Here is a 26421-nt window from a genome sequence, read left to right on the forward strand (position 1 = left end):
CCACTACAATTTATATCCATCTTTGTATTATAAAGGTTTTTGACAGATTTGTTTCCTTAAAATTCAGACCTTTTTTATGATCAACTATTCTTTAAAAGAAAGACAAACCTTTTTTAGGCTGTTGATAGTATTTTCTAGTACAGGTTGAGGCAGTGAAAACTATGGCTGTCTATAAAATGACTTTTTACATTTTCATATTTTTTACTAATTTTTTTAAACACATTTTTCATCCTTTATATTTTTTAAACCACACAAAAGACAAGTCAAGTTAGTTTTTTGTGATAACTGAGCTAAAGTTTCATGACTTTAGCTTCTAAAATCAGACATGACAGTGGAACATGTTTTCATCTAACCGTCCTACAAAAAACAGAAAAGGCATTTTTTGTTTTCCCCTTAAAGTTGCATCTTTTTCCCCCTTAATAGTGTCCCTTTTTCTCTTTCTTCATAAAAACTGGAAATTGTCCCTAAAGCTGCATTAATCTGTTTACTTCATACCTGCAGGAGTGTAGATTGTAAACTGTACAATTATTTTAAGGCTGCTTCCAGGCCTGATCTTTAACATCATATCTAATGTTTGCAGTCATCTTTTAAACATTCAGTTGCAGACTATAGCCACTGGTGGTAGCTGTTTCCTAATATATTTCAAGGTACGTATATGTATGAGTGCCCTAATGGTCTCTGCAAGCTGCACACATGGACAAAGAGCCCTTCCATCTGCTCAGACACAGAGAACATCTGCATTGTTTGCAGCTGTGCTCGCTGTTGTTTATCGTTTACTTGAAAGTGCTCCTATGCAGCAGGCCCACTGCAGTCTGCAGGGACAATCACTCCAGAGATTCACACTGAAAGGTTGTGATGTTCAAATTCTGCCTGTGCATCTCAGAGCCTGATGGAAGAAGCATGAGAATTAATTTTTAAAAAAAAAGTCTGCAGGAAACACTGGGGGCGTGGGGGGATCAGCTGTAATGGGGGTGGTTATTTTAATATTCTGTGACACAGAACAAACATACAGTCATTTTTTTTCTCTTGCACGCTCCAACCTTGGCTGAACAGAGGTCATCATTCCTCGATCATGTGAATGTCTTCCAGGCCTGTGTCAAACTGGACTTCTGTCCACCTCTATGCTGCTGTTCAAACCATGTGCTGTCCATAATTCTTCTTCTGCCTGAACGTGACACTCTCGTTGCCTTCTCCAGCCAGTGGTTTAATAAAAAAGTGAATGATTAACAGACAAGGCAGCTGGTGACTCTGTGTGCTACATATGAAGCTGCATCAAATGTTTGCTTTTGAGTCAGGACTTCCTCTACTTGACACACTTTTTACTGATACACCAGAGCAGCAATTAAAAATAGGACAATCTTCATCTAACAACCACTTTAAACATGGGTCGGGCTAATATCAGTAGAAAACACTTCATTTAAAACACTCAGATGCTAATTGTTCTTAAGCTGTTGGTCATTAACAAAGCCATTACTTAATGAGCAACAGCTTTGATTACCATTTACCAGCTGTTAAGCATTTGAATCAGTCTCAGAGATCCAGATTTTTTTTTTTTAATTCATTCAGAACAACTATAATGAAAAGAAATATGTTTCTATCTGCAGTGGCTCTGATTTCTGACCTTCCCGATCTTCTTCACGTATTTAAGGAATGCAAGACCCACAGCACAGGAGAGGCTGCGTATCAATGGCAAGACACAGGAAAACAAAGGTGTGTTGCAAAGCGGCTTGCGGACATGGCGCTGTAGGCTGGTTAAAACAACTTAAATGAAGCACACTATAAAAAATATCCAACTGGATATAGCAAGTTTTCAGCTGAGCCATCACCTGATGTGGGCTGACAATGACATCAGCTGATCTCCATGGATCACATCTTATCTAACTATATTCACTTGCAAACTTTCCCATGTTAGGATTTAGCATCCATTGCTATCCATGCTTTGCTTTATACTATGGGGAGGCTGGAAGACATTAAAAGAATAATATTGCACCTTAAATGATTAAAACTCAGGACTTTAATGCTGAGTCAGGATTATGTCCTGTTCCAGCAGGAGGAATGGGGTGTGAAAAATTACACACAAGGGTGTGAAGAGTACACACCTTGATCCAGTAGTTTGTAGAAACAGCTTGGCCAGCATTACTTGAATGCTTTATGACTTTATTGATCTCTCGATCATCGTGTAGCCACTCTTCTTTACAGCGTTGTTGGAGGTCTGAGCCTCTGAACTGTCACCCTGACTCTTTTCTTTTTCAGCCATTCGTTTGTATTGTATTAACTGATGTGCTTGGTCTGATTGTCCTGTTTCATGACCCAATTCCAGCTCTACTTTAGCTGTTGGAGTTTAACATTTGACTCTTTGGCATACACACAAATGCAGGGTAATCAGGTCCTGTGCCTGCTAAGCAAGCCCAAATCATCACCTCTCCACTACCGTGTGTTGGTATGAGGTTGTGCTGATACGCCTTCACTAAATGTGATGTGGTGCATTACAGCCAAACATCTCCACTTTGGTCGTTTGTCCAAAGGAAATTGTTCCAGAAGCTTTGCAAAACTAAACAAATAAGGGTTCAATTTGTCATACACAGCTTCTCCATTTTAGCTATATTCTTGTTAAATGGATAACAATGTTGTTATATTTTTAAACCTGCTATGGATAAAATTATTTTTTTATTATATCCTGATGTGCAAAACCTTTGAACTGAGCCTTGAATTTCCCTTAGTCACTGATCAGATGTATTTTTGCCACTTAAGTGTTAGAAAAGTGAAACCTTATGTGAATAATAACATTTAATATATTAGGAGTATATTAAATATCTTTAATTTCAGTTTTAGCTCTGGACTACAGATACAACAATACATGTATCACCTGCTTTCAGGTCCCTTAACACAATATCGAGAGAAGAAAACCCAAGAAGCAACAGCAAAATATTACAAACTATCTTTATTCTACATTTTTATGTAATTTACTTCAATGTACAGTCTAAAGGATAATTTGTGGAAACACACAAAACACTGTTCAGAAGAACATAAATTGATATGCATAAAAACAAAAGTTTACTAAAGGTTAGAAAATGAACAGTGGCGTTCTTGCACCTGTTAATACAGATGCATTCTGGGCATCACAACACAAGATAAAAATCTTCTAAAGCACTGTAACCTATTCACCAGTCTTTAGTTAGTTCCAAGTCGTAGTGACAGGTTTATGAGATACTGTATAAAAATGAAAAAAAAAAAAAGTTATATTTTTAAAAGAAAATCATATGAAAAGGAAATGGCAAGGTCTATTTACAGTTCTGTAAATAGAGACCATTGGAAAACACTAGCTTAGAAAAGTAAAAATCCCATGATGCTGATGACAAGTAACAAATTAGTTATCATACTTAACATGCTAGTCACATTTCCCTTCATTTTAAGATTTTTTTTTTTTTTTTTTTTTTTTGCAGGCTTACAGTTTTTTTTTTTTTTCTATCCTCTCTGTATAAACTACACCGACAGCAGCCTCACATAGAAGTCAAACTGATGCTACCGTAACGGCCACAGCAGAGTGGATATTGTTGTTATTTTCACATGAAATGATGCAAAGACAGTCACCTCTTCCCCGTTGGCAATGCAGCTGCATCATGTAGCATATCCAGTTATTCTATGTTCAAGAAACAAACATCAGAACATAAAATATAAATATTTCACTTGTAAAAAAAACCCCCCAAAAAAACCAAAGCCTAAACAGCTGTAATATGTTCATATATGTTCAACATGGTTTTATCCAACGCATTAAGCACATTCACCACTACTCACTCCACATCAAGCCAAACCAAAGAACATTCCAAAAACTAAACGGCATGTTCCTTCCCTTTTTGCGGCCTAAATCAACAGGCCGATCCAACACACTGAAGACCAACAGAAGAGGTCGAGACTTTAAAAATGTGAGGCAGTTTAACGTTGCTTTTAGTGGATGGTGGGAAAAGGGGAAAAAAAAGTTGCTGTGTTTGAAAAAAATAATATGAGGTAGCACTCTACCTTGTGTGTACGAACACTGATGCCACTGACATCTGCATTAATGATCCTGAAAACTTTTCCATCACCTTTTCTCGATGATCAGCAGAGCCCAGTATGAACAAAATCTGAACAGTTTTAATAATTTAACGCAAGATTTTTTTCTTTCAAAATTCTTTTTAAAAACGAGACATTTAACTAGCAGGGGCGTCATTAACTTTTTAAACCAATTAGTTTAGACAAACATGCATTTATAATAAATTCCAATGGCAGCTGGTGGGTAGTTTGGTCATTAGTTAAGTTTGCGTGTGCATTTTAAATGCATTTTATCATAACCTCTACTAAACCACCTTAACCAAGTTTTAAAAAATTAAATAAAATAAAACTTTTGATATCGATTCAAAAATTCTGTTTTTCCATTTAGGATTTTTTTTAAAGAAAAATAAACCTAAGCAGAAAAGTCCACATAACACAAGTTGTTTCAGTTATTCAAGCTATGAAGTCTTTAACGGCTTCATAGCAATCACACAGTGACTGCGTAAATGCAACCTGTCTCCAAACGTTTGTGGTCCAACGTGGACTGAAGGTTTTCAAATAACTAGAGTCAACATGTTGCAATCAATCTGAGCGCATCCAAGACGCGACTCAGCTGGTTACCAGCTGGTTGTATTCTGTTTATATTCCCATATAACAAGCAAGGTTGCAGAGTGCTTATGTCATTTTGCATTTCAATCGCTATCCTGCAGCAACTATGCCACCATTTGTGGAAGAATTTCTGAATTTCTATGAGGCTCTGACTGGACGCTGGATGCAAGTAGTTAATATGAATTTCTGTGTATGCAAACAGAAAACAAATTTGCAACAGATTTGTGATTTTGCAAATCACCATAACATCACAAACAGACGGACCCCATTCTGCTGTTGTAAACTGATAGCAGACTCACTCCTTTTGCTATTTTATCGCAAACACACACAAAACACACTTTGAAGAGGGCAACTGACTGTGACTGGTCGCAGACATAATTCCCATTTTTGAAGAAATCATTTCAAAGGCAACAATTTGGAAGTTAACTGCACACAGTCACAATCATTTTGGTCATGCCACATCATTTTATGTTGCTTTTCCTACTCCGACTGTAGCGTAATAGAACACATGTTGTATAAGACGAAGCGTGTAAGGTGTTTTAGAATAAGTTTTCAGGAGCTTTAAGTTTAACAAGCTTGTATTTTGTTGCAACGATCAGAGCAAATGCAAAATCAAGCATTTAATGTTGGAGCACTTCACTCATTTCTGACCTGTGAACACAATCTACAACACATCGTAGTGTTAAGAAGCCCGCTAGCAAAATACTGTAAACACAGTTCATATTTCATCCTCCCATGAATGGCATGATAATACTGGACCTGTGGATAAAAGTCAGCTAAAACTCGTTAGACCTTTTTAATTACGTTTTTTGTCGAAAACACTACTTTCATTACATGCCGAATCCACTTTCATGCTCTTTCCTTTTTTACACACTTCGCAAAATAACAAACTTGAAGACCTTGTACTGTACGCCCCCCTTACCAAAAAAATAAATTAAAAAATTAAAAAAAATCTGATAAATGAAATACTCAAGTTATACTTCCGAAACAATCAAGCTGACAAATACTGCATAACAGCCGCTCATGGTGTTGAACGATTAGCTCATCTCATTCACCTTAAAGGTATTTATAGAAACAGTTCTGTGTTTCGGGGTAGTCATAGAGACTAAGGATAAAATATAGATACTCTGCCCTCTTTGTTGCTTGGTAACAAAGCATCAATTCAATAGTCTCACTTGTGTACGGCCTAACCAAACTCCAAACAAGTCAAAGAAGATATTTATCTGGGTATCGAGTGGTTTGACACCAGCTTGTGCTTCAGTTTTGTCCAACACCTTCTTTGCTTACCGTCACTCAGGATGCTAAAGTCTGAGTGAGTCTACCGTGACAGAAACACACACAGAAATACCCTTACATACAAGTTACAGCTCTATAAAGACAAGCAAATAAAACAAAATGGATAAAAAAATTTGAATGTTGTTCCCATGTTGCATATAAAAATGTTTAATGTCTGCACTGATTTTTCGGCACTTATGCTGAAAAGTGTTTTGCCCGTGACAGCAATGTGCATATTCTGTCAGTCTGTGTTACACTTCAAACTACAGTAGAAAGTCCAAACCTGGTGGATTAAACCGTAAACATGACCAAAACTAAGTGATCCACCAGCAGGACTTGAAACTCAGCTTATAAAAAGATAAAGAAACGTGGTGTGTGATGTCTGTTTGAGTGTGTGCGCTCTCTGTCTGTCTGCTGGGAGAATTATACAGAAATCAAATGAATTTACAAATCAAGAAGTTTGTGTGTGTTTTCTTCTTTAACTAAGCTCATACAGGTTTTGTTTAGAGGACCGAGCATGCACAGTCTTCTGACAGTCATATGATCGCTTTTGCTACTGGTCCTTTACACTTATCCTCAGAAATTTCAAGAATGTGTACGTGTGTGAGCGTGTGTGATCACACATATGCACACTGGAGATGTTTTCCCCTCTCTGCCTCCCTTTGAAAGCAATCACTACTTTACTCTACTAGGAAAGATAAGAAGGCAGGAACGGGAACATGGCTCCCCTCTAAAGGTCCTATTATATTACTCTTCTTCTTCCTCCTCCTCATCATCATCCTCATCGTGACAGTGAGTGATCTCCTGGGGAGTCTGAGGGAACAGGTTGGGTGGCTTGATCTCGCTGAATGAGCGGGTCAGCTGGTTGCGCTTGCACTCTAGCTCTTTGCAGTCACTGCAGTGGGTGCGGTTGCGGGTAGCCAACGGGGACTCTGTGTCGATGTCCACGTGGGTGTGTTCAACTGTTGACTCATGGGGCATCTGGAAGAGGAGAAATAAGAAAAATTGATAAGCGACAGACTATGACTGGTCATTTGCTTTTAAAAAACTCTTGACTAATTCACCAAGCTGTATACTAATTTTTCACACAACAAGAACACAGTTAACCTTTAAATTGTTTTACGAACAATGACAAATCAGTAACTTTTAAGAGACAATATTTTAGTATGTGCATCAGTGAAGTGTGGCAATGTGTCTGAATCTCAAGGGTGTGTGGTTTCATTCAATTCCCCCACTTTACATTCAGATACTCACTAGTATGTGTGACGCTCTGAAGAGGTAGCTGAAGGGGTAATACAGCAGGTTAATGAAGGAGGCTGCATACAGATCGGCGTAACGCATCACTTGTGAGGCAAACAGAGTCTGTCTGGAGCCACTGCGGAACAGGCTACCCATCATGCCATAGCACATGTCCATGTCATGTGTCACTTTCTACAAAACAAGAAGAAAAAGAAAAACTGGTAAGCCTTCAAAATCACATCAAAAAAGAGGGACACTGATTCATTAACCCTGGAAAGTATGGTTAATAAATTATTTGGGATGTCGTATTTGTTCAGTGAAACAGCTGAATCTGCATCTTTTTCCAACAGCCCATGAGAGATAAACACCGACTGAAAGGGCTCTTTGATGAGGCGGTTTAATGATTAGTCTCTGTGAAACAAACAGCATTAAAACCATGTAAGCAGCACATCTGTTGTCATAGCAGCAGAGGTCATTAAGGGTGTACCTTGATTCTCCTCTGGATAGTGCTGATATCCGGCCTTTCATTACTGCTGCTATCCAGATGCCTGAGAAGGAAGGAGGAGAAAAACGATGAGGACTGGGTGGGGGTGTGGATACTGATATCAGCCTCCTGAAAGGTGATGAGTCAAAGAGGTGGCGTAACAGGGAATTGCGCCAGGCTATAAATAACGTCAGTGAACCTGGTTATCAGGTGCACACTTTGACACTTTAGACTTTACCCTATTGGCCCTGTGGGTTTCTTTTAAATATGCAGTATCCACACATGTATGCAAACAGACACTGTTACAGCCGAGAGCAAAGAGCAGCAGAATGGGAATCTGGGGGTGGGGTGGGGGGGGAAACGAAGCTAAAGGTCACAGTTCTTACTTGTAGAGTTCTGCCAAGAAAACATCCAGGCCCTGGAGTTCCTCGAATAATGCTGGAAAACAGAGGGAGAGCGTGAATCTCTGTCTCTTCAGCACATTAGAGTACATGTACAGTTGCTGTATCTCTGTACAAATGTTTGATATTTTGAGAATGTATCCTTTGAGAGTGAGATCATTTAGTAACAGGTTTTTGTTTTGCACTTATAGATGTAGCTTTTACACAACATTTTACATTCCAGATTGCTGTTAAAGATCAAGTCCCTTCTGAGACTGAAAAAACATGCAGCCAAACTAGCCCTCCCACATGTCTGCAGACTATGTGTTATTATAAGTCAAGTTCTTTCTAGACTTACAGCTCTTGTCGGTCCACACGTGAAGCTCCTGGGCCAGCTCAGGTATAACCAGGAATGTTCTCCAGCCTTGACGTTTCTTGGATTTGAGGATATCTCCAAAAATATGGTCCCCGATGTATACTATGTCCTTTCCCTTGGCTCCCAGCAAGTCACACACAATGTCTGAAGAGCCTGAACGACAGTAGCATGTTACTATGTATGCATTCCTGAAGTCCAAGAATGACAGGTGAATAAAGTCTATCTTAAAGAATAAATGATGTAGGACAAATAAAACCTTACCTCCAGAGTAGACTATCCCATGTTGCAGTGGTCCTGTGTAGGTTCCTATCTTTAGACGTCCTGTTGTCTGAAATGAAGAAAATCAATAAGTCCCTAAAAAAGTGGGTCTGAATAACATAAGTGAAATGAGTGAGTGCATTTTACAAGACAAAGGGTATAAATTAGTTACAATTTATACATGTCAAGCAATTTTTTAATCATTCTGTATTTGTTCCATCTTCCTGAAAACAATAATCTATGCACTGATGACATGTTTCGAGGGCCTTTGCCTCTGCTTTTTCTGGCATAAATTTATGCTTAAATTTACATCATTTTATGCTTTTTAAACTCAAAAAACTCAATGAGTAATCTTTGGTTGCCCATTAATATATATGTAACAAAAAAATTACATACAGATTTCATCTAATTTGACCCTAGAATGGATCCCAGGTTGAGCCAGTGACTAAAACCAAAATGCAAACTACGCTAGAACGACTTTCTAACAAAAAACTCACTCATGCACTCTATACTGTTTTCAGCAAGCTGCCCCTCAGTTTGAAACAACTGGTGTGTTTTTGGAAAACAAAACGAACACTCTGCTCTAAGAAATCCTGAACAGCCCTGACTGAACAGCAAATAAGGGACAGACTGTAAGCCACAACATAACACATGCCAGCTAGGGTTCACTTATAATATCTTCTCTGGCCAGAACTCTCTGTTCTGATTTTGCTTACTGTGTCCACTTGTCTGAGCACTGTACCCTCTGCGAAGAACAGCGGTTTCCTGGCATCCACCAGGATCAGATCAAAGTAGGACTGCCAGGGCCGGTGGGGGGTGCCAGGCTGGGGTGGATGGAAACACGCAAACATGAGTACAAAGACAAAACCATGATGTACATTTATGTTTGACAATAATTGAAAACACTCTGCTCTAGAAAAATATGTTTTACCTTTGGGCCATGAGGGAAGTCGAACAAATAGGTCATGATTTTCTGTAACACAACACAAAGTCTCTAAGTCTGATTTGACACATACTTTGTTCATAAGCTAATACACGTGTTACCGACAAACTGGTAGAAAACTAATAAAAGGATCTCGGCATTAACTTACTGGCATCTAAGTCTTTCACTGTTATTGCATTACTGTTTTCCCTAATCAGTAAGTTTCCACCATAACTGCACACACACACACTTACATCAGTGTATTTGTAGTCACTGTTGGTTGCCAAGAAAACCTTGGATACTTCATTCATTCGGCTGAGAAGAAGAGGCAGCTTTCCCTGGTGGGAACAGAGAAGAAGAAAAGAAAGAGAAAGAATGAAGCTCTAAGCATCTTTACAAACCAGCCTCTTCACAGACTACAAGAGTGTGAGACACTGTGTGTGTTTTCTCTGCAGCAGTGCACTCACAGTGAATACAAACTACTTACATCTTTCACTACATACTTCTCCAAGTTCTCCACAGTCTTCTCCTTCAGCGTACCCTGCAATGTGAGACAAAGGGGTTAGCAAAATCATCAATAACTACACATATCAGTGAATAATGTTGGATTTCCATCTGGGTTTTTTTTCATTAAAAAGCTTCAAAAACGCTGATAAAAATTCTTAAAATGACATGTAAAAATTAACTCCTTTGTTTAAAATTGCATTAACATTGGTATAATCTTTCTATCCATTATCATTATGCAATAATGCAACATTTCAAAAGTTTAATCATTAGCTTTAAGAGCTCACCGAAAAGTGCTTACACATCTTGAACTCACTCCCTTTTCAGAGGACGCGCAGAGTGATGTTCAACTTTAGCACAAGAAATTAAAACAGCTTTCTAGTGTCAAACTCTAAAGAAAAGATCACTATACACAATAAAGATCAGACATTCTAGTGAAGTAACATGTTAAAGCACAGCCGTACGGTTAATAGCAGTTTAGAAGCAGTAATTGGTGACGACTGCTGCAGAACCTTTGGGACCTTGCGTTGTTTAGTTGTGGCATAATCAGTGGTAGTGTTTCAAGAGTATTTCTAATTCTTCTGTAACAACTTCTCTTTTCGCAAAGGTTTAAAAATTGGTTTACTGTCTAGGACGAATATGCATGGACTGAATTCTAGTCTAACTGCACTTTATTTTTGAAACAGGTTTAAGTACTTTTTAACTGAATATAAGACATAGTTGACAGAATTTTAACTGTGAGCTTGTGTTAGTATGTTAGTGCAGACTGAAACATATGTGTACAGAAAATATATGCCTGCATATGAATGATGTGATGAATGGCATTATTATTAAGACAGTCTCAAAATTTCCAGTATATGTCGTCTTCACAAATACATATCAAATAAAAACTGGGAGACATTATCCCAGAAAATATTACAAACTTATCTGGATTCTGTCAAGAGACTCGATTCATACATCGTATGAGGAAAATGTTACTTGGCTTGTTGGAGGCTGCCTTCTGTTGTTACATTATGTTATATTTGGCCAGAACAAATTAAAATTAAATGGTTGTTTGTGTGTGTGTGTGTGTGTGTGTGTGTGTGTGTGTGTGTGTGTGTGTGTGTGTGTTTCATTCTTTGTCTTTTCTTTTAGGGAGATCATAACAAAATGAGGCTTAAGTTCTTACTAGTCACTTTCTTAAGTGACAAAAAGAAACCCACAAATTACATACATTCACAGCAAACTTATTAGTACTTTATGACTTGCGATTAAGAGATACAGCACTAACACATGCCAGGTATTACGGACTCAAAAGCCCAGGTTATCTGTGTATACGAAGAACTCTTCCATGTCAGGAAGGTAAGGTAGGACTGCCACCAAGACAGAGAAGGGGGTATCACAGAGACGTCAAATGTATGAGAGGTTGTGATGTTATGTGAATGATGTAACATGCCTCTTATTGAGTATGTTTATTTCAATTCAATTATTCTTTGCAAATAATAACTTGTCCTCAAGATATAATTTATGCACTCTACTCCATCACATGATCTAGTTTTAGCTCCAACAAATCAGATTAAATCTTAGTGGTTGCATGTGTTTTACCTTGAAATGGACCCAGTCAACAGCATCCCGGACATCCTGGAACATGCTTTTAAAGGACATGAAGAGGTCGCCATCTTTGAAGCCAGTTTCACAGCTGGGGGAGGGGAGCAAAGACACACACATACACAGCCGTCGGACAGGCCATAGCTTTATAGAAGGTTTTCAAAAACATGACATTTGTTTTTTGTTTGCTTTTAAATGGGATAGCCTTCCCTTGTTGGAGGGGTCCCCAGCCAAACAGGAAAACATTCTCCCCCTAAAAGACCAACAACCAGGTTTCAGAGGACAAAGGACATGCAACCATTCCAGATTACATTCTCAAAAAAAAATTACAGGCCATTAAATCTCCTTACTTTAACATTCAGAGGATTATCTTGTTGTTATATCAGGATTTCATTCTCTGCAAATAGTTAGTAATTGTTTTTATTCCTATCTGGATTTGATAAGAATCCATACTTTTTCACAATTGGTAAAACAGATTAATAGATATAGTAATTGTAATAGAAACGAAGGGTTATTTGACTGAACTCCCACTGGATTAACAATAGAATTAGACGAGATTAGCAGTTGAGACACCTGAACCCTCCCATGCGTTAGGGCTTGCTCTTGACCCTTTGTGGCTTGCAACTGTCATGGTCTCATCATGCGGCGCCCAGAAACTTGTTGCAGGCCAGATAAAGCAGAGAAAAGTTTTCTTACCTGTCATATCTATCACAGTTGGTGAAGAAATCCACAAGGCAAGCAAAAAGGTAGGTCTCTGTGAAGAAAACAGGAAGATAATGTCAAGAACCTCAGTGAAATTATTTGCCGCCTCCGCCTTCCAGATTTAGATTCTGTTGTACACATTCATCCCATTCTTCTGTATGGGAAAGTTCTTCCCACCACCACCACAATACTCCAATTTTTATCATAGGACTTAAACACTGGTCTTATTGTAAAGCCCACCAGAGACTTGACTTTATTTAGCAGCTAAGAAAATAGAGAGTCAGTCTGTAAGGTATGATCCATTTTATATAGCTTCTCACTAAGCCTCCAGAATCACCAGCAAGGCCAGAACCATCATCCCTGACCAGTCCCCCCTTAATACGACCTTTCCATTCTTTTCCCATTGGGCAAAATATACAGGACCATTACTAGCTGAACATATTTAGGGATAATACTTAACTCCAAGCTATTAGGTTCTTGAAGATGCATTGAAGCTCTTATTAATTCACTTTACCTACATCAGGTTGTGCTCATAGAATCGGAATGCATTGGGCACTGAAATGTGTATGTATGTATCATGCATTTGCAATATTAACTGTACTACTTGCACTATGGACTGTTCCCTTCTGCAATCTGGACTATATCCTGTTGCACTAAAAATCACTTTAAAAGTAGATACACTGAGCTACTATGGGCTGATCTGTTACATGCACTTGTATTTTGTATCACGTTGTACGGTGCTGTGTGTTGTGGGATGTGTCTTGTTGTATATGTGAGCACACCATGACAATTCCTTTCAGTTGTTTTGTTGAAATGGCCACAATAAGCTTGAACTTGAACCCACCTGGCAGATTGAAGAGGGTGTTGAGGATATAGAAACGCTCTGTATCATCTCTCTGGATAAACTTGTTGGGGTACCGTTCACGGATCTCTGGGCTGGAAACAGCAAAAAAGCATAAAAGAGAATAAAATGTTTTATCAAATGTTTATATTTATGATGCTTGCTTGTATGCAGAGATCTGTGCATTTTTGAGGGGGAATGTTGAAAATACTTACCCTCGCAGGAAATTGAATCCATGGACACAGACCAGGATATTACCATAAGCATCAACCTTCAACAAGTTTCCATACATGGTATCAAACACAAGGCCTCTGAAAAAAGGAGCAAAAGAATGCATGATTTTGCAATACACGAGTAAAACAGCCTTTCTAACAATCATATCACTTGGCACTTAAATTCCTATCACTTGTTATCTTTTTACTACAAAATAAATACAGTGACACTGAACTTTGCACAGGTGATGGGGTTTTTCATACTATTACTTGGCTCAGATAGATAAACAGCAATTGGTGGATAATCTGATGGCCACGATCAGCATCATGATGTCTGTGCAGAGAGATGGGATTGGTCTCACCTGGTGGGAAATGATGGGTCATAGACGAAGCTCAGGAGCTCTTGAGGATAACCGATGGACACTAGCCGTTCCACTGTCAGCTCGAAGCCTAATGATTCATATTCAGGTGACTTATACACTACAAAGGAAACACATACACAATAGTTTAGTAAATAATGCCAGCTGCCCATAAAAGTGTCCTATAGACACTTTAAATACTGTGAAATGTTACATGAAAGTAGTTAATATTATATAAATGCATACAATGCATGGTTATCAATATAACATATTTTAAATCAGATGTTTAAAAACTTTCCCCCCGTGTTTGTTTGAATTTGTATTTATTACCTTTTGTAGGATAACTGCTTTAATATTGATAGTGATCCTGTAACGAAATGGTATCTATCTGAAAACTTGACTCAAATTTATACAAACAATGTTGTATTTAAAAACCCCAGAAGCCTGGCCTGTGGGGTGATTCGACAGCAAACAATGGTTAATGAGGTGATATGCATTTTGTTGCACTCACTCAAGTTACACAACAAATAAGTTTGAGTTTTCAAAGGCCACCTTATCCATTTGAGATAATCTTGTCTCTGTATTTTGTCAACAACATGTTTTCACTCTACTGGAACATCCCCTCACACCCAATGCCCTTCTCAGTCCTGGCTACCAACATGGACCAGGATGTTCTGCACGCAAATCTACAAAGAAAGAGGATCAGGCGGGCGAATGAAAAATCACTTGATGTTCAGCAGTGGTTTTAATGAGGCCAATTGAGGCTGACGACCCCCTAACCCGTCACTGCCAGTGGTAGATATTTACCCCAGGCTAAACGAAAAGTGAGACAGGAGTGGGCTCTGGAAATTAAAACATACAGTGATGCAAGGCTAAAAAAAGACTGGCAGAGGATTAAAATGCTTTTTGACAGGGGGAAAGAATATGTCAGATGTTATAAATATGAAACAGAGAATGCACTGGTGTTATTGCTTGCTTTCTATACCCCCAGTGGGGTGGTGGAAGGCCCCTCAAGGGTAAGAAATATTGGCTGATGATACTTAGAGAAGAGTTAGTTGGAGGGAACAGCACTGTAGGTCAAGCAGGAAAACATCTGTGTCCTACTCTGGAAAAAGTGTGTGCATACACAAGTCCTGGGTTATACAGAGAGATAATAAGTATACAGAGAAGTACAGGAAAAGCCTGGGTTCAGTAAAGCTCTATTCTTTTGTTGACACCTTTACTCTGTAAGCATGAATTCAATTCAATTTTATTTATACAGTGCCAAATCACGACAATACTTGTCTCAAGGCGCTTTATATTGTGAGGTAAAGACCCTACAATAATACAAAGAAAACAAAAAAAAACCCAACAATCATATGATGTAACTGCATGAGGCAGTTTCTGCATTATAATCACGTAACCTCTTGTAGTTCACCCCCTGCTGTGTTCTCCCAGTAAACAGGGTTTGGGCCCTCTGCCCAGAGCAGCAGCATACACCAATATAACTGCCTTTCCCCCTCCTCTTTGCTTACTTGTAATATTCCTCATGAAGCTCTGAGTTGCTCCAAAGAAGCTTATTTTAAAACCTGTTTCCCCTCTGTCACCCTCTCCGCTTGAGGTCACTGGGAGTCTCTCTTTACATGTTGTCTTTTGGAAATTAGTGCATCCCACACATAAAACAGAACAAATCAAATCTCTTAAAGAGTTTGTCAGGCTGGAAAACAGAATCAGTAAAATGTTTTGATATATAATAATTATTCTAGACAATTTTAAAACCTATGGGACAGCTAAAACTCCCTACTACACAAAATTAATATTAGGTCAAAAGCCACTAAAGTTCCCCCAGAGATGGGCTTAAAATGTAATTTTTTCCATAATGTTACTGTTTAATAAAAGTGCACGAGCCAGAGTTAAGTTTGGAATGAACCATGGTTAGGTATTTTATGTTAAAAGCCCTTTACATCAAATCTTCGAACTGTGAACTGTTGTAATAGAGTATCATAGAACTGTATTTCATGAAAGCCACACACAAGACTACGTAATGCAACATAAAGCCGCATATTTTAGTAAATGAGACATCTGAGATGCTCACGTTTACTGCATTTTTTGTAAACAGGAAGTTGGGTTATTGTTGTTTGCTGTGTCCTTGACTCTCTCCCCCTGTGGTGGGAACTTCAGAGATCTGTTTCCCTTTTTATCCCCAATGGGACTGATGCCAGATAATTATACTCCCACTGCTCCAATTGCTGAGCAGCAACGTATGTCTCCAGAGTTTATAGGCCAGGCCACCACAGGCCTACATGTAACGTAGACCTCTTACATACAAGATAAACAACCAACAGCAAGCCCTTCTGCTGATAGACCCTTATCTCCAAATCAGATATAGTGTGTCATACAAGGAGACTCTATCTGAACCATGTCGCACAGCAATAATTTAACTTGTGTCTTAATATGTGCAGAGAATAAAGTGGAAATGTAGGCCTTTGTGACAAATTTACAACACTATGAAGCATATTGTGGGAAAAATTAGAGAGCTTAAACATTGCCTCAGGGGCCCACATTCCAGCCAAAAGTCTGTGAGAAAACTAGGACAAACCTGCTCGTTTATCTCACTGCAATCTGGGCCTAAAACTGTGTTTGAGCAACTTTCTGCAGGGTGTTACGTGTTCCCTTTCGGAGCAGAAGAACAGATGAAGCAATGTTGTCTCAACCAATGCTAATTCAGTTCACAAAGTCTTACAAAATGTATGACATTTGCAATTTGTTTGCACTAAAGCTTTAGAATAGAACAAACTTTTCACCTCTGCTTATCCTCGTGTTGAGCAAAATGGCACAAAATATCTCATTTTGGCTTGTTGAGAAGTCGCTGTGCGTCATTACACTGATGCATGACGACAATGCATCATGAGATTGTCTATAACAATCTGAAATACTTATGCTGATATTAAAAACAAGCCCTAAAATCCCATTTTCTTTGACCATCTTTACTCCAAGAGCTATAGACAGTCATATGAACACAAAATACTTTAATTGTTGGTTAATTAGTTCTTTTACACTGCATTTCATTTATAGTCTGAGCACAGACAGGAGCACAGCTGGCAACAGTTGATGGTGAGGTCTCTAAGAACCAATCGTAATTTCTCAATATCTGAATTAAACTGGAATTCCCCTGTTGCTGGCACAGTGAAATTTGATCAGACAGCAGCCTTTATGAATGGATTAGATTGTTGCTTCTTTTTTAAATACTATTTAAAGTTATCTAAAATGGTTATCTTTAAAGGTCACAAGAACTTTAAAAGGCACGTTAATAGTTTTTTTCCTTCTCATTCCTAGCAATATTTCCTTTCCAAACTTTACCTTTTTTATTTGATACATAAGATGTGATATTTTGAGCTTTTTAAGGCTATCTTAGTATGTCACTGTAAGCACAAGGATTAATCCAGAAAAACAAAGACAATTATCTTCATGAATCAGGACATGGAGCGCATTTCCTGCTTCAGTCACAATCGCTTACTAAAGTAAAGAAAAAGGTAACTTTGTAAAACTTTTTTATAACATGACAGTTATCTCCAGCTTAAATTCACTATGCAGAACTGCAATATATACTGAATACACACAATAGTAGTCTTGGCACAGTGTGATATATGCTAAACTACAATGAGATAACGGATTACAGTTGACAGGGACTGTGTTTAAAATTCACCCAAAGCCTCACACAATCTCTGAAGATAAGCAAAATCATTAAATTAGGTTTTGCATACATTCAATTCAATTGCTGAGTTTTTACATAGTGATTTAAAAAAATAAATGATGTTTCTGCTTTAAATCTCTATTTTTATAATCTTTCTTCCTTGTCTTTTTTTCATAAACATTGCTTGTAAAAAACAAGTAATATTTGAAATGTACATATTTAAGGCGTGCCGCACATCTGAACCATCTGAATCACATAGCGTTACATGTGATTAAGCAACAGCCAATCTGAGGAGGCACTTCTGTGATCAAAATCTGAACACTATCCAAAGATACACGATAGCCACGCTTCCAGCAAACATTAACACTTGGTTATGAGCTCCCATAGAGAGTCATGTCAACAGCTGAGCATCTGTAAAATCTCTTATACCACGAATGGTGATAGGGGTCCAGAGTCACAGAAGAACTACAAGTGACTCTTGTTCTCGGGGGAGCCGTCATTGCTGAACTCAACAAACAAACGTGACCTGTTTATCAAAGTCAGGGAAGATTTATTTTTAGATGTGTAGAGACCGAAAACTGGAGCTGAGTCACAGAACAAAGTGGCATGAAAAATCAGGATATTTTTGGCCCGGTTGCTAGCCACTAGGAAAAAGAACATATGCAATTAAGTCTGTGTTACAGAGAGTTACTGCTGGCTTAACATTTCGTTATCCTAGTGTTATGGCATGCTCAGTGTATCACTATCATTGACCTAAATAATACTTTGTGGGCAACAAGCTGTGGTTCAGGGGCAATGGTAGGGTACCCAAATATAGAGCGAAAAGAAAGGAACTCTAGACTTCAACATCTACACCAAACATGAGGTCACAGCACATTTAACAGCTAGGGATGTTTTTTCAGCTTCCAAAGGCATATAAATAAATGCGCTCTCAAAATCTAAATTTAACGTGACAACCACAAAGTTGGTTTCCCTTTCAATCAATGCCACTCCAAGACACTTTTATAGATTCATTACATAACGTTTATCAAGATAGGAATGGTCATTTTGACAAGACTTTATTATTGATGACAGCACAGACGAGCCATGTAAACTGAGAATGTGCTATACAACACTCCAGCCAACTTGGCCTGCACACGAAAACCCTAAAAAGTGCTGATTAATTAGATCAATAAATTGATCAATTGTTTATTAAATCTGAAACACTTTTGGACCATATATAATAAATGTCTCTTAAAAACTGGCAAATTTCAAACTTAGCAAGCCCAAATACATACAAGTAAAAATAAAAAAGATCCAAATCATAAAAATAATTATAATCTGACTGTGACTTTGACTTTGACTGTGTCATTGTGTCTTTTCTTTTTCAGTCATTATGTTGTAGAGTTATTGGTATGCTTGGGATCATTGTCCTCTTGCATGACCCAGTTTCGACCATGCTTTAGCTGTCTAACAGATAGCATCACGTTTGACTCAAGTATACAGAGTAGTTCATGGTCAACTCAGTGACAGCATGGTGACCAGGTCCTATGGTTGCAAAAAAGCAAAAAAAACCCAAATCATCACCTCTTCACAGTTGGTATAAAGTGTTTGTGCTGATATGCTCTGCTTAGTATTCAAACTGTGCATTATAGCCAAAGAGCTCCACTTTGGTGTCATCTGTTCAAATGTCATTGTTCCAGAAGTCTTGTGTTGATTTTCTCTTTGTTTGGCTTTTTTTGTTTGTTTGTATTTGTTTTTAAAATTTTCTTTGCACTGTCTGAACTTGGGGTAAATTTGTGAGGTCCTCTCCTGGGAAAACTATGACATTGTGATAACACATCTCAATTGTTCAATCCAGAAAACTGCCCAAACTTCTGCTTTTACAGAGGTGATCCCACTCCTGACGATCAATTAATCAACTGTATCCGATTAGCACCTGGATGCTATTTACAGTCTTAAGACCAGGAACCATTTAGAGTATAATTTATTATAATAGGACTGCATAATACTGTGAAATCTCTTTTTCAAATGATAAATATGCCATTTTTCCCTCCAATCACTGACTTCATTAGTTAACTGATTATCCAAACTCTGATCTGATTATCACTGTTTGTAATTGATTGCGTGATTGTGTATTTAGCTTACCTGCTAAAGTGTAATCCATATCAAAGCCAAAGCACTTAATCTTCTCCATTGCCAAGCTTCTGTTGACAAAGATTCTGGGGGAAAAAAGTTTTTTTTGTAAATTTTATGTAATCATCCACAACAAATTATGACACGTAGCAGTTGCCCCAAGTCAGAAAAAGAAGAATGTTATCCCTATTAAACAAACTACACATATACATACACAACAACTGCCCTTTTTTTCCCCAAGTACAACTTTTAAATCTTTCAAAAAGTACATTTATAGGATGAATTAAGGCATCTTGACACAGGTAGCCCACAATCTTTGCTATAGCTTCAGCAGACATTTTGTGCTCCTTGGAATCCAGTTTCTTTTACAGGTAAAAATTAATGCCGTTAAAAGTGGAGGTCAACATGAAAACCATGTCACTAAAAGAATGCAAACCACATGGAACCATATTCACTGATGCTACATCATTACAAACTCAATACCTTAACCAGGATCAAAGCTGCATCCGGTTAACCGTTATGTTAAGAGTTTTTTACTCATGCACTTGGTTTGTTTTTTTAAAGAAAGAAAAATAAAATAACAAGAATACATTCTATCAAGTGAGGTAATTTAGTCTCAATGCCTTTTACTGTGCATGTGAAGACTGGGGTATCAAAATAAATGTGGAAAATCAAATATAGAAAAATACATAAAGAAAAAGTAAAAAACAAATAGAATAGTGTAACTCTTATTTTTGCATTATTTTGTACAGTTATGATTACAAACATAGGTGTCACCTCTATGAGCTTGTAGTTTGAGTTTGTTTGCCAAAAAAGAAAAAAAAAAGACTAAACTAAATAAACAACGACATAGGTGATTTATAGATTTGACTCATAGTTATAGCCCTATTTTTCAGAATTTCTGTACAGTATCATTACTTCAAATTATTCCATCCACATAAATCATAAAGTGAAAATATTATAAGTGTAAGTTCTACCATGGGCAAATCTTGTTTACTGTTAGGTGTCCCTGAGTGTCCAATCAAAAGGTCAGAAAAAAAGATGAATTTACTATTACCACTACTAGTTCTACTAGTACTCAATATTTGGCAATTACCACAAAGTGTAAAAGAATAAATTGTGTTATTGTGTTAGGTACAGAGCCTTAAGAAGCCAAAAGGCAGCTTATGACAAGTACTTATGAAGAGCTTACCAAGTCATTTCAGGGAACTATGCCTTATTAAACACCAATATATAACAAATAATTAACTGCATTTCAGGTGCTGTAATCAAAATGGGAACTAAATATCCTTTTCAGATCACTTCATTTTTGTATGTACTGGAAATATCATGCCAGGATTATGGTTCTTCTACACTTTCATTAGTAAAAGTTGTTTGTTTCTCTAGAGCGTATTTTATGAGATCTACTTGATAGCATGTTCCTTAAAGATAAGAGTAAATTAATACACATAATTAGCTCTGATAATATTGTAAAATACTTGAATATAAAGTGGCCACGATGAAAGCCAGCACTTCACAGACACAGAAAATACAGTCACACACTGTTTGCATAACTCTGACTGCTAGCACAAACCTACGTAACTTATCTTCTACAGCTGTGACATAGTTGAAATTCTATACAAGTCAATATTTAATCATACAAGAACTGAAATATGTATCAGATCAACAGAAAAATCAAGAAGGACACTAAATTAAAAACGAGGGTGAACTGATACACAAGTCTAAAACTGCAAGGCATCTAATCTTCTCATTTTTCTGTGACAATGGCCTATTTATCTTCACCAATGTCTAAATCAGTTGTGAAATACCTGGCAGCAGCTCCATAGTGAACAAGTTCCCATTTAGAGCAAAGTCCACGACACGACTGGCAATGCATTCTGTGTGAAATTAAACCTCGGTTTGACTCTCCGGTGCTCTGACACTGCTCCAGCAACGCAGGGCAACACTGGCCCACAAACAAAGCCCCCCTCCCTCTCTCTCTTTGCTGTCTTGCCATTCAGAAATTTTCTGACTTGTTGCAAAAATGATTGTGGCCATTCTGCGTCATTCTCTGTTGTTGTGTGCTGTCAGTCAGGGTTGTTGTGCACCATGATGTTTGTGGGCCCTCAAAGACATCTAGAACAATCACAAGTCAGGTAGAATCAAGCACGCCAGTGCCACAAGCTACAGCTGCTTCCATTACTCACATCTGGTTGAATACAAACATTTGTCGTTGGCCTACAACTACCGGTTATTTTTTTAAATTAATTTTTGTGGCTGTGAAAACTGCCAGTTGTGATTTTCAACAGAAAATTACCTCTTCAAATATGCTTAGACATCTTTATTTAAATAAAAATTAAATTAAATATGTTTAAGCTGTAACTGTTAACAAAGTTAATTCTACTTTTTACTTTCTTTCTTTTTTTAATGTAAATCCTTTATTACAAATAAATCAATTTTGTAGATGAAATTAAGTGCTACTGAATCTCACACTGACCACCTGTAAAAAAACAGATTTACAAATTCAGGTTACCGACCTTTTAAACTTGAAAAACTTGTACTCAAATATCAAAATGCTATACCGAATTTGATCGTCTGAATTTAGATTATATATTCAGTTTCTTATAAAAATTGAGCCTATTCTGGCCTTATTTTGACATTTAACATTTAATACTGGCTCATCAAATGAGGACATGTTCCTGATCAGCCAAAACAAATACAGTCAACATTTCTCAGGGATGAACAGAGGATTTAATGTTTAAATCTTTTCTATTTCTGTTTTGCTGGTGCCATTTTGATGTAACCTCTTACCAGATGCCTGTGGGAGGGGTAGTAAAGAACAGCCATAAATGATAAAGCGTGCCCCTCTTAAGATCACCCATACTGACATTGGATGGGGGTAACTTAATTACTGTAGTCAGCCTTGACTTTGGTCCTGCTGACATCAGTATTGCTTCAAATAGCACCTACAAGTGAATCCCTTAATAACTTTTACTCCATCTGAGCGCAGCTGAAGAACAATCAGCCAGATTTTTTCCACTGCGCTCTAATCTCATGCAGACAGGGACTCGAACGTTTATCTGCACTGGGCAGAGCCATCAGCCCCCTGCAATGTGATATACACAGGCTGCACTGTTTCGGCTGAGCTCTTACTTTGTTGGAAAGGCATTTGTGAGTCTGTAAGATAAACAAAAGGTCACGCTTAAATCAGAAATGATTTCACTGAACAAGAACTTTTGTCAAATTGTTTCAATGAGCACCTTTGAACTTAGCACTGCACGTGTAACCCTTTGCTGGTTCATTAACTGGTTGATTTATTCCCCAGCAGCACATGCAGAGCAAACAAATGAGTGACGGTTTCATAAACCTTGTGAGCACTGCATATTATATAATAGCATGAAAGAAAAGCAGTACCCATTGTAAACATGCCTTAGAGTTAAACATTGAAAAGAAACACTCATTTTATTGCTCTGACAGGGAATAAACCCCCTATTATGTCAGTATGACTGAACGGACTTTACTACAAGCAGGTACAGGAACAAGGATGTTTATAAGTGAAAAGATATATTAATGGTCAATAAAGCTACTTACTGTAAAGTCAAAGCCACAAACTCCCCGCAAAACCAACTACATGTTTAATATGCTGAGCACAAACAGGATCTGGATTCATCCATAGTCACAATCAATTCTATGAAACATCTAAGGCAGCACAGTCTGCTTCACAGTCGAAGTGCCAAAGAGACATAGCCTAGTACATGCTGAGCGCCAATGACAGACTACAAGTAAAATAAGACAGAATTAAACTGGAAAACACAGCAGGCTAACAGGATAATCACAGATTAGTCAGTCACTCTGTTATAACGACAATAAGTGATACACAATGTAAAATCTAAGAAACGCACTTTAGTATATTTTTAAAATGAATTTATGATATGCTTTGCCATGGTGAAATACATAGTAACAAGCTACTGTCATAAACTGCTGTGTAATCCGAAGACCACCTAACACAACTCAACTGGTTAAGTCATGATTTGAGTAGTATGAGGCAGCGGTGCGAACTGAGTCTGGCACATGTACATAGCTGTGAGTCAATTCCTGTATTGTAATAACCGATCTGAATTTTATAAATTTGTCCTTTAAAAGCAGACCTATATTATATTAACCAAAGACTCGAACTAACACTGAAACTAAGAAAAATATAACTAAACTAAACATTTTCAAACAATAAAAGCTAAGCTGAAACAAACAAACACACTCTTGAAACAAAGGAAATTTAACTCAATTTCTTTGACTACTTGCTGATGACAAATTGGTAATAAAAAGAAACAAAAAACACAAATAAAAGCTGTCTGAAATTAATAATGGCAGTTTCTTTAGTGTCCTGATGTCTGCATCACAGAGCGGCTCTGCATTCCTTTTTGGTTCTGTATATAACTATGCAGTTCATTCTGTAAACCCCTCTGTGGTGGGTGGCCATACAATCCATCGTTTTAACAAACAGAAACTGCATATTATTAGTTTCCATATTACAGAATGGATGTCCACAATATTTTATTATTACTTGCAGATTTAACCTCTGAATGAAAGCTGAATTATGAACACTATTAATCCTTATATTGCAAGCCTTATATTCTTTATGTTGCGCTGACAGCCCCAAATTACAAATTCTCAAATCTTCCTGAAAACTACCATTCATTTACTTTTATTTCTATTCATAAAATCAAAATCATTAGTCCAGGGGTTTTATTCGGTTTTTTTCCACAGTAGTCCCTGTCTGGCTGCTTAATTTATGCTGTGAAATGTCAGTGTGTCCCTTGTGGATGTTTCATACCTGTGGTAGGGCTCCCTCCTGTACTTTTTCATTGCAAGGCCATCCATGTTGGCAGGTAAGTCTGCATAGTTCTGCAGTCTGTCACTCCATGAAGTGGTCATCTTTCTAACCGTTCAGTCTCTGGAGAGACAAGAAGAAAGAGACACAGAAGGCTTAAATTTAAGTTACTGAATATCCATGTTGATCAGACAACAAAAGGGGAAAAAAAACCATTAGAAGCAGCAAAGTCTGTGGTGAATAGAAATGTAATTCAATCACACTTTGTCCTTTAGACTTTAGAAACTGGATTATCTGGATGAGCTAATCAAGTCCGAACCTGTAGAAACTGAGTGGTTTAAAACTTGGAAGGAGACAAACTAATATCCTGACAATTTGGTTATCATCGCCTACTTATGGTGTTTCCTGTGTAATTATCAAACTAGGATTAGATTGCACAGTAAGTGAGTGGAGGGTGAGGACCTACTGTATGTAAAAGTTCAAGCCAGATTTAAATGAGAGATAAAACAAAGACGCGTGATACAATTTAACATGGGGATCATGGTATGAATATGAATGAGTCCTTATTTGGTTATAGCATCAGGTCACAAGCAAAAAGTTGAGACCTAAAAAAAGAGACACATAGGAAGTCTTGTGAATTTATGCTCCAGTGGAATGCAAGCCTAGTTTCTGGCCTTGTCTTTTAGCTTAAAAGGCCAGTGTTGTGTGTTTTTTTCCTCTTATGCTGACATGCTGTCATTCCTGTACTGTTGCTGGAGAGGCTGGAGGAAGGAAGGGCAGAGATCAGCTTTCTTCTTCTTAGTGCCAGCACAAAAGCAAATGAGAATCACATGCTGAGGCAAAGAACTGTCAACAGGGCCACAGACATAAAAAACAAACAAACACAAACCACTGCAATCAGTGTGCTGCTTCACAGAACACAAAACAAAAGCTTCAGCTGATTTCATCGGAAATCTTATTTTAACTGTTCGTAATTAAAAACAAGTATGGACACAATTGGTAGACAAATCACTTTTCTGTTATTTTACAGTTTGTTTGCTTTCTTAGCTCTATCTTAATTGCCCATGTTGTGAAATGGTCCTATGGGGTCAGAAGGAAGCTCTGGCTTGCAAAAATCCACAGCTCAGCATTACGAAAACCTGCTCAACTCAACAGTACTGCACACAGCAGCTGAAAAGCAAACGTAACTTAGAGAAGGCTTTGTTTCCTCTGCTCAATCTTGGAGAGAGAGAGTGGATCGACGAGTGTTGCAACTGTACAGCGCGTGAAGCTAACTGTCACTTGTTCTGGCGAAACAATCACGCCAGCACTATCTTTAACTCCGCAGTCAGAGAAAACAACGGTGAACACTCACAGATTATCTGAAGCTAATGTAAAAGTAGCTCGACAAGCTAGAACATCTCGTTCGCGGGGTTACCGAACAATATCCCGTTATTTACCACCGGACTACGGTGCTAGCTAACACTCCGCTCAAACCGCCTCCGTCCAGCTCTTCTTTATCTGACATTGATGCGAAGGGCAGCCAGAGGTGGTCTAGGCACAGCTAACGCGTTAGCTGGCTTTGCCACAAAAACACAAAGACTTGAAACTGTGGGAGCAGAATTCACTTTGTTCAGCTGCGGTTACTGTACTCACCTCTGAGTTCCTGAATAAAACAAATGCGCCGTCGGTTGCTGTGAGCATGCGCCTTGAGCTGCGTGCAAGTCGCAGGAAAAAGTGTATATTCTGACAGAAAGCTGTGGGCGAAGCGGTGACGGGTACTCTGCAAAGCCAGGTATGTAATAGCTGTCCGTGCCCTGCCTGCTCCCTGCTGTCTCTCTCCCTGCTGCCAGCTGTTGTTATGAGACATTCAGAGGGCGGCGTTAAGTTCTGTCTATCACAGAAGGGCGGGACCATCAAGTGCCGTGGCACAAACACGTCACCCCACTTAAATTAGGCTTCACTTTATAACAAATTAATTAATTAAGAAAAAATAATATAAAATAATAATAATAATGAGAAGAAGAAGAAGATTTGATTTTAGCAATATGCTAAGCAAGTCTAATATGC

At 38.0% G+C, this 26421-nt stretch overlaps 1 protein-coding gene across 1 annotated transcript; it reads right to left on the reverse strand.

Moving 5' to 3' along the window:
• Positions 1 to 2923: 2923 nt before the first annotated feature.
• nt5c2b (5'-nucleotidase, cytosolic IIb) lies at positions 2924 to 26217 on the reverse strand. The gene is made up of 18 exons (XM_031753661.2): positions 26008 to 26217; positions 24376 to 24495; positions 19578 to 19651; positions 13781 to 13898; positions 13422 to 13517; positions 13210 to 13301; positions 12360 to 12417; positions 11661 to 11754; positions 10060 to 10113; positions 9827 to 9910; positions 9582 to 9623; positions 9367 to 9474; positions 8654 to 8720; positions 8375 to 8545; positions 8023 to 8074; positions 7640 to 7700; positions 7168 to 7344; positions 2924 to 6894 (listed from the first exon to the last, which is right to left on the reverse strand). Exons 2-18 carry the CDS (start codon positions 24474 to 24476, stop codon positions 6661 to 6663), a joined length of 1683 nt encoding a protein of 560 aa, XP_031609521.1. The 5' UTR covers positions 24477 to 24495; positions 26008 to 26217; the 3' UTR covers positions 2924 to 6660.
• Between the last annotated feature and the right edge of the window lie 204 nt (positions 26218 to 26421).

The sequence above is a fragment of the Oreochromis aureus genome, linkage group 6 (assembly GCF_013358895.1).
Source record: "Oreochromis aureus strain Israel breed Guangdong linkage group 6, ZZ_aureus, whole genome shotgun sequence".
In the NCBI taxonomy this organism is placed as follows: Eukaryota; Metazoa; Chordata; class Actinopteri; order Cichliformes; family Cichlidae; genus Oreochromis; species Oreochromis aureus.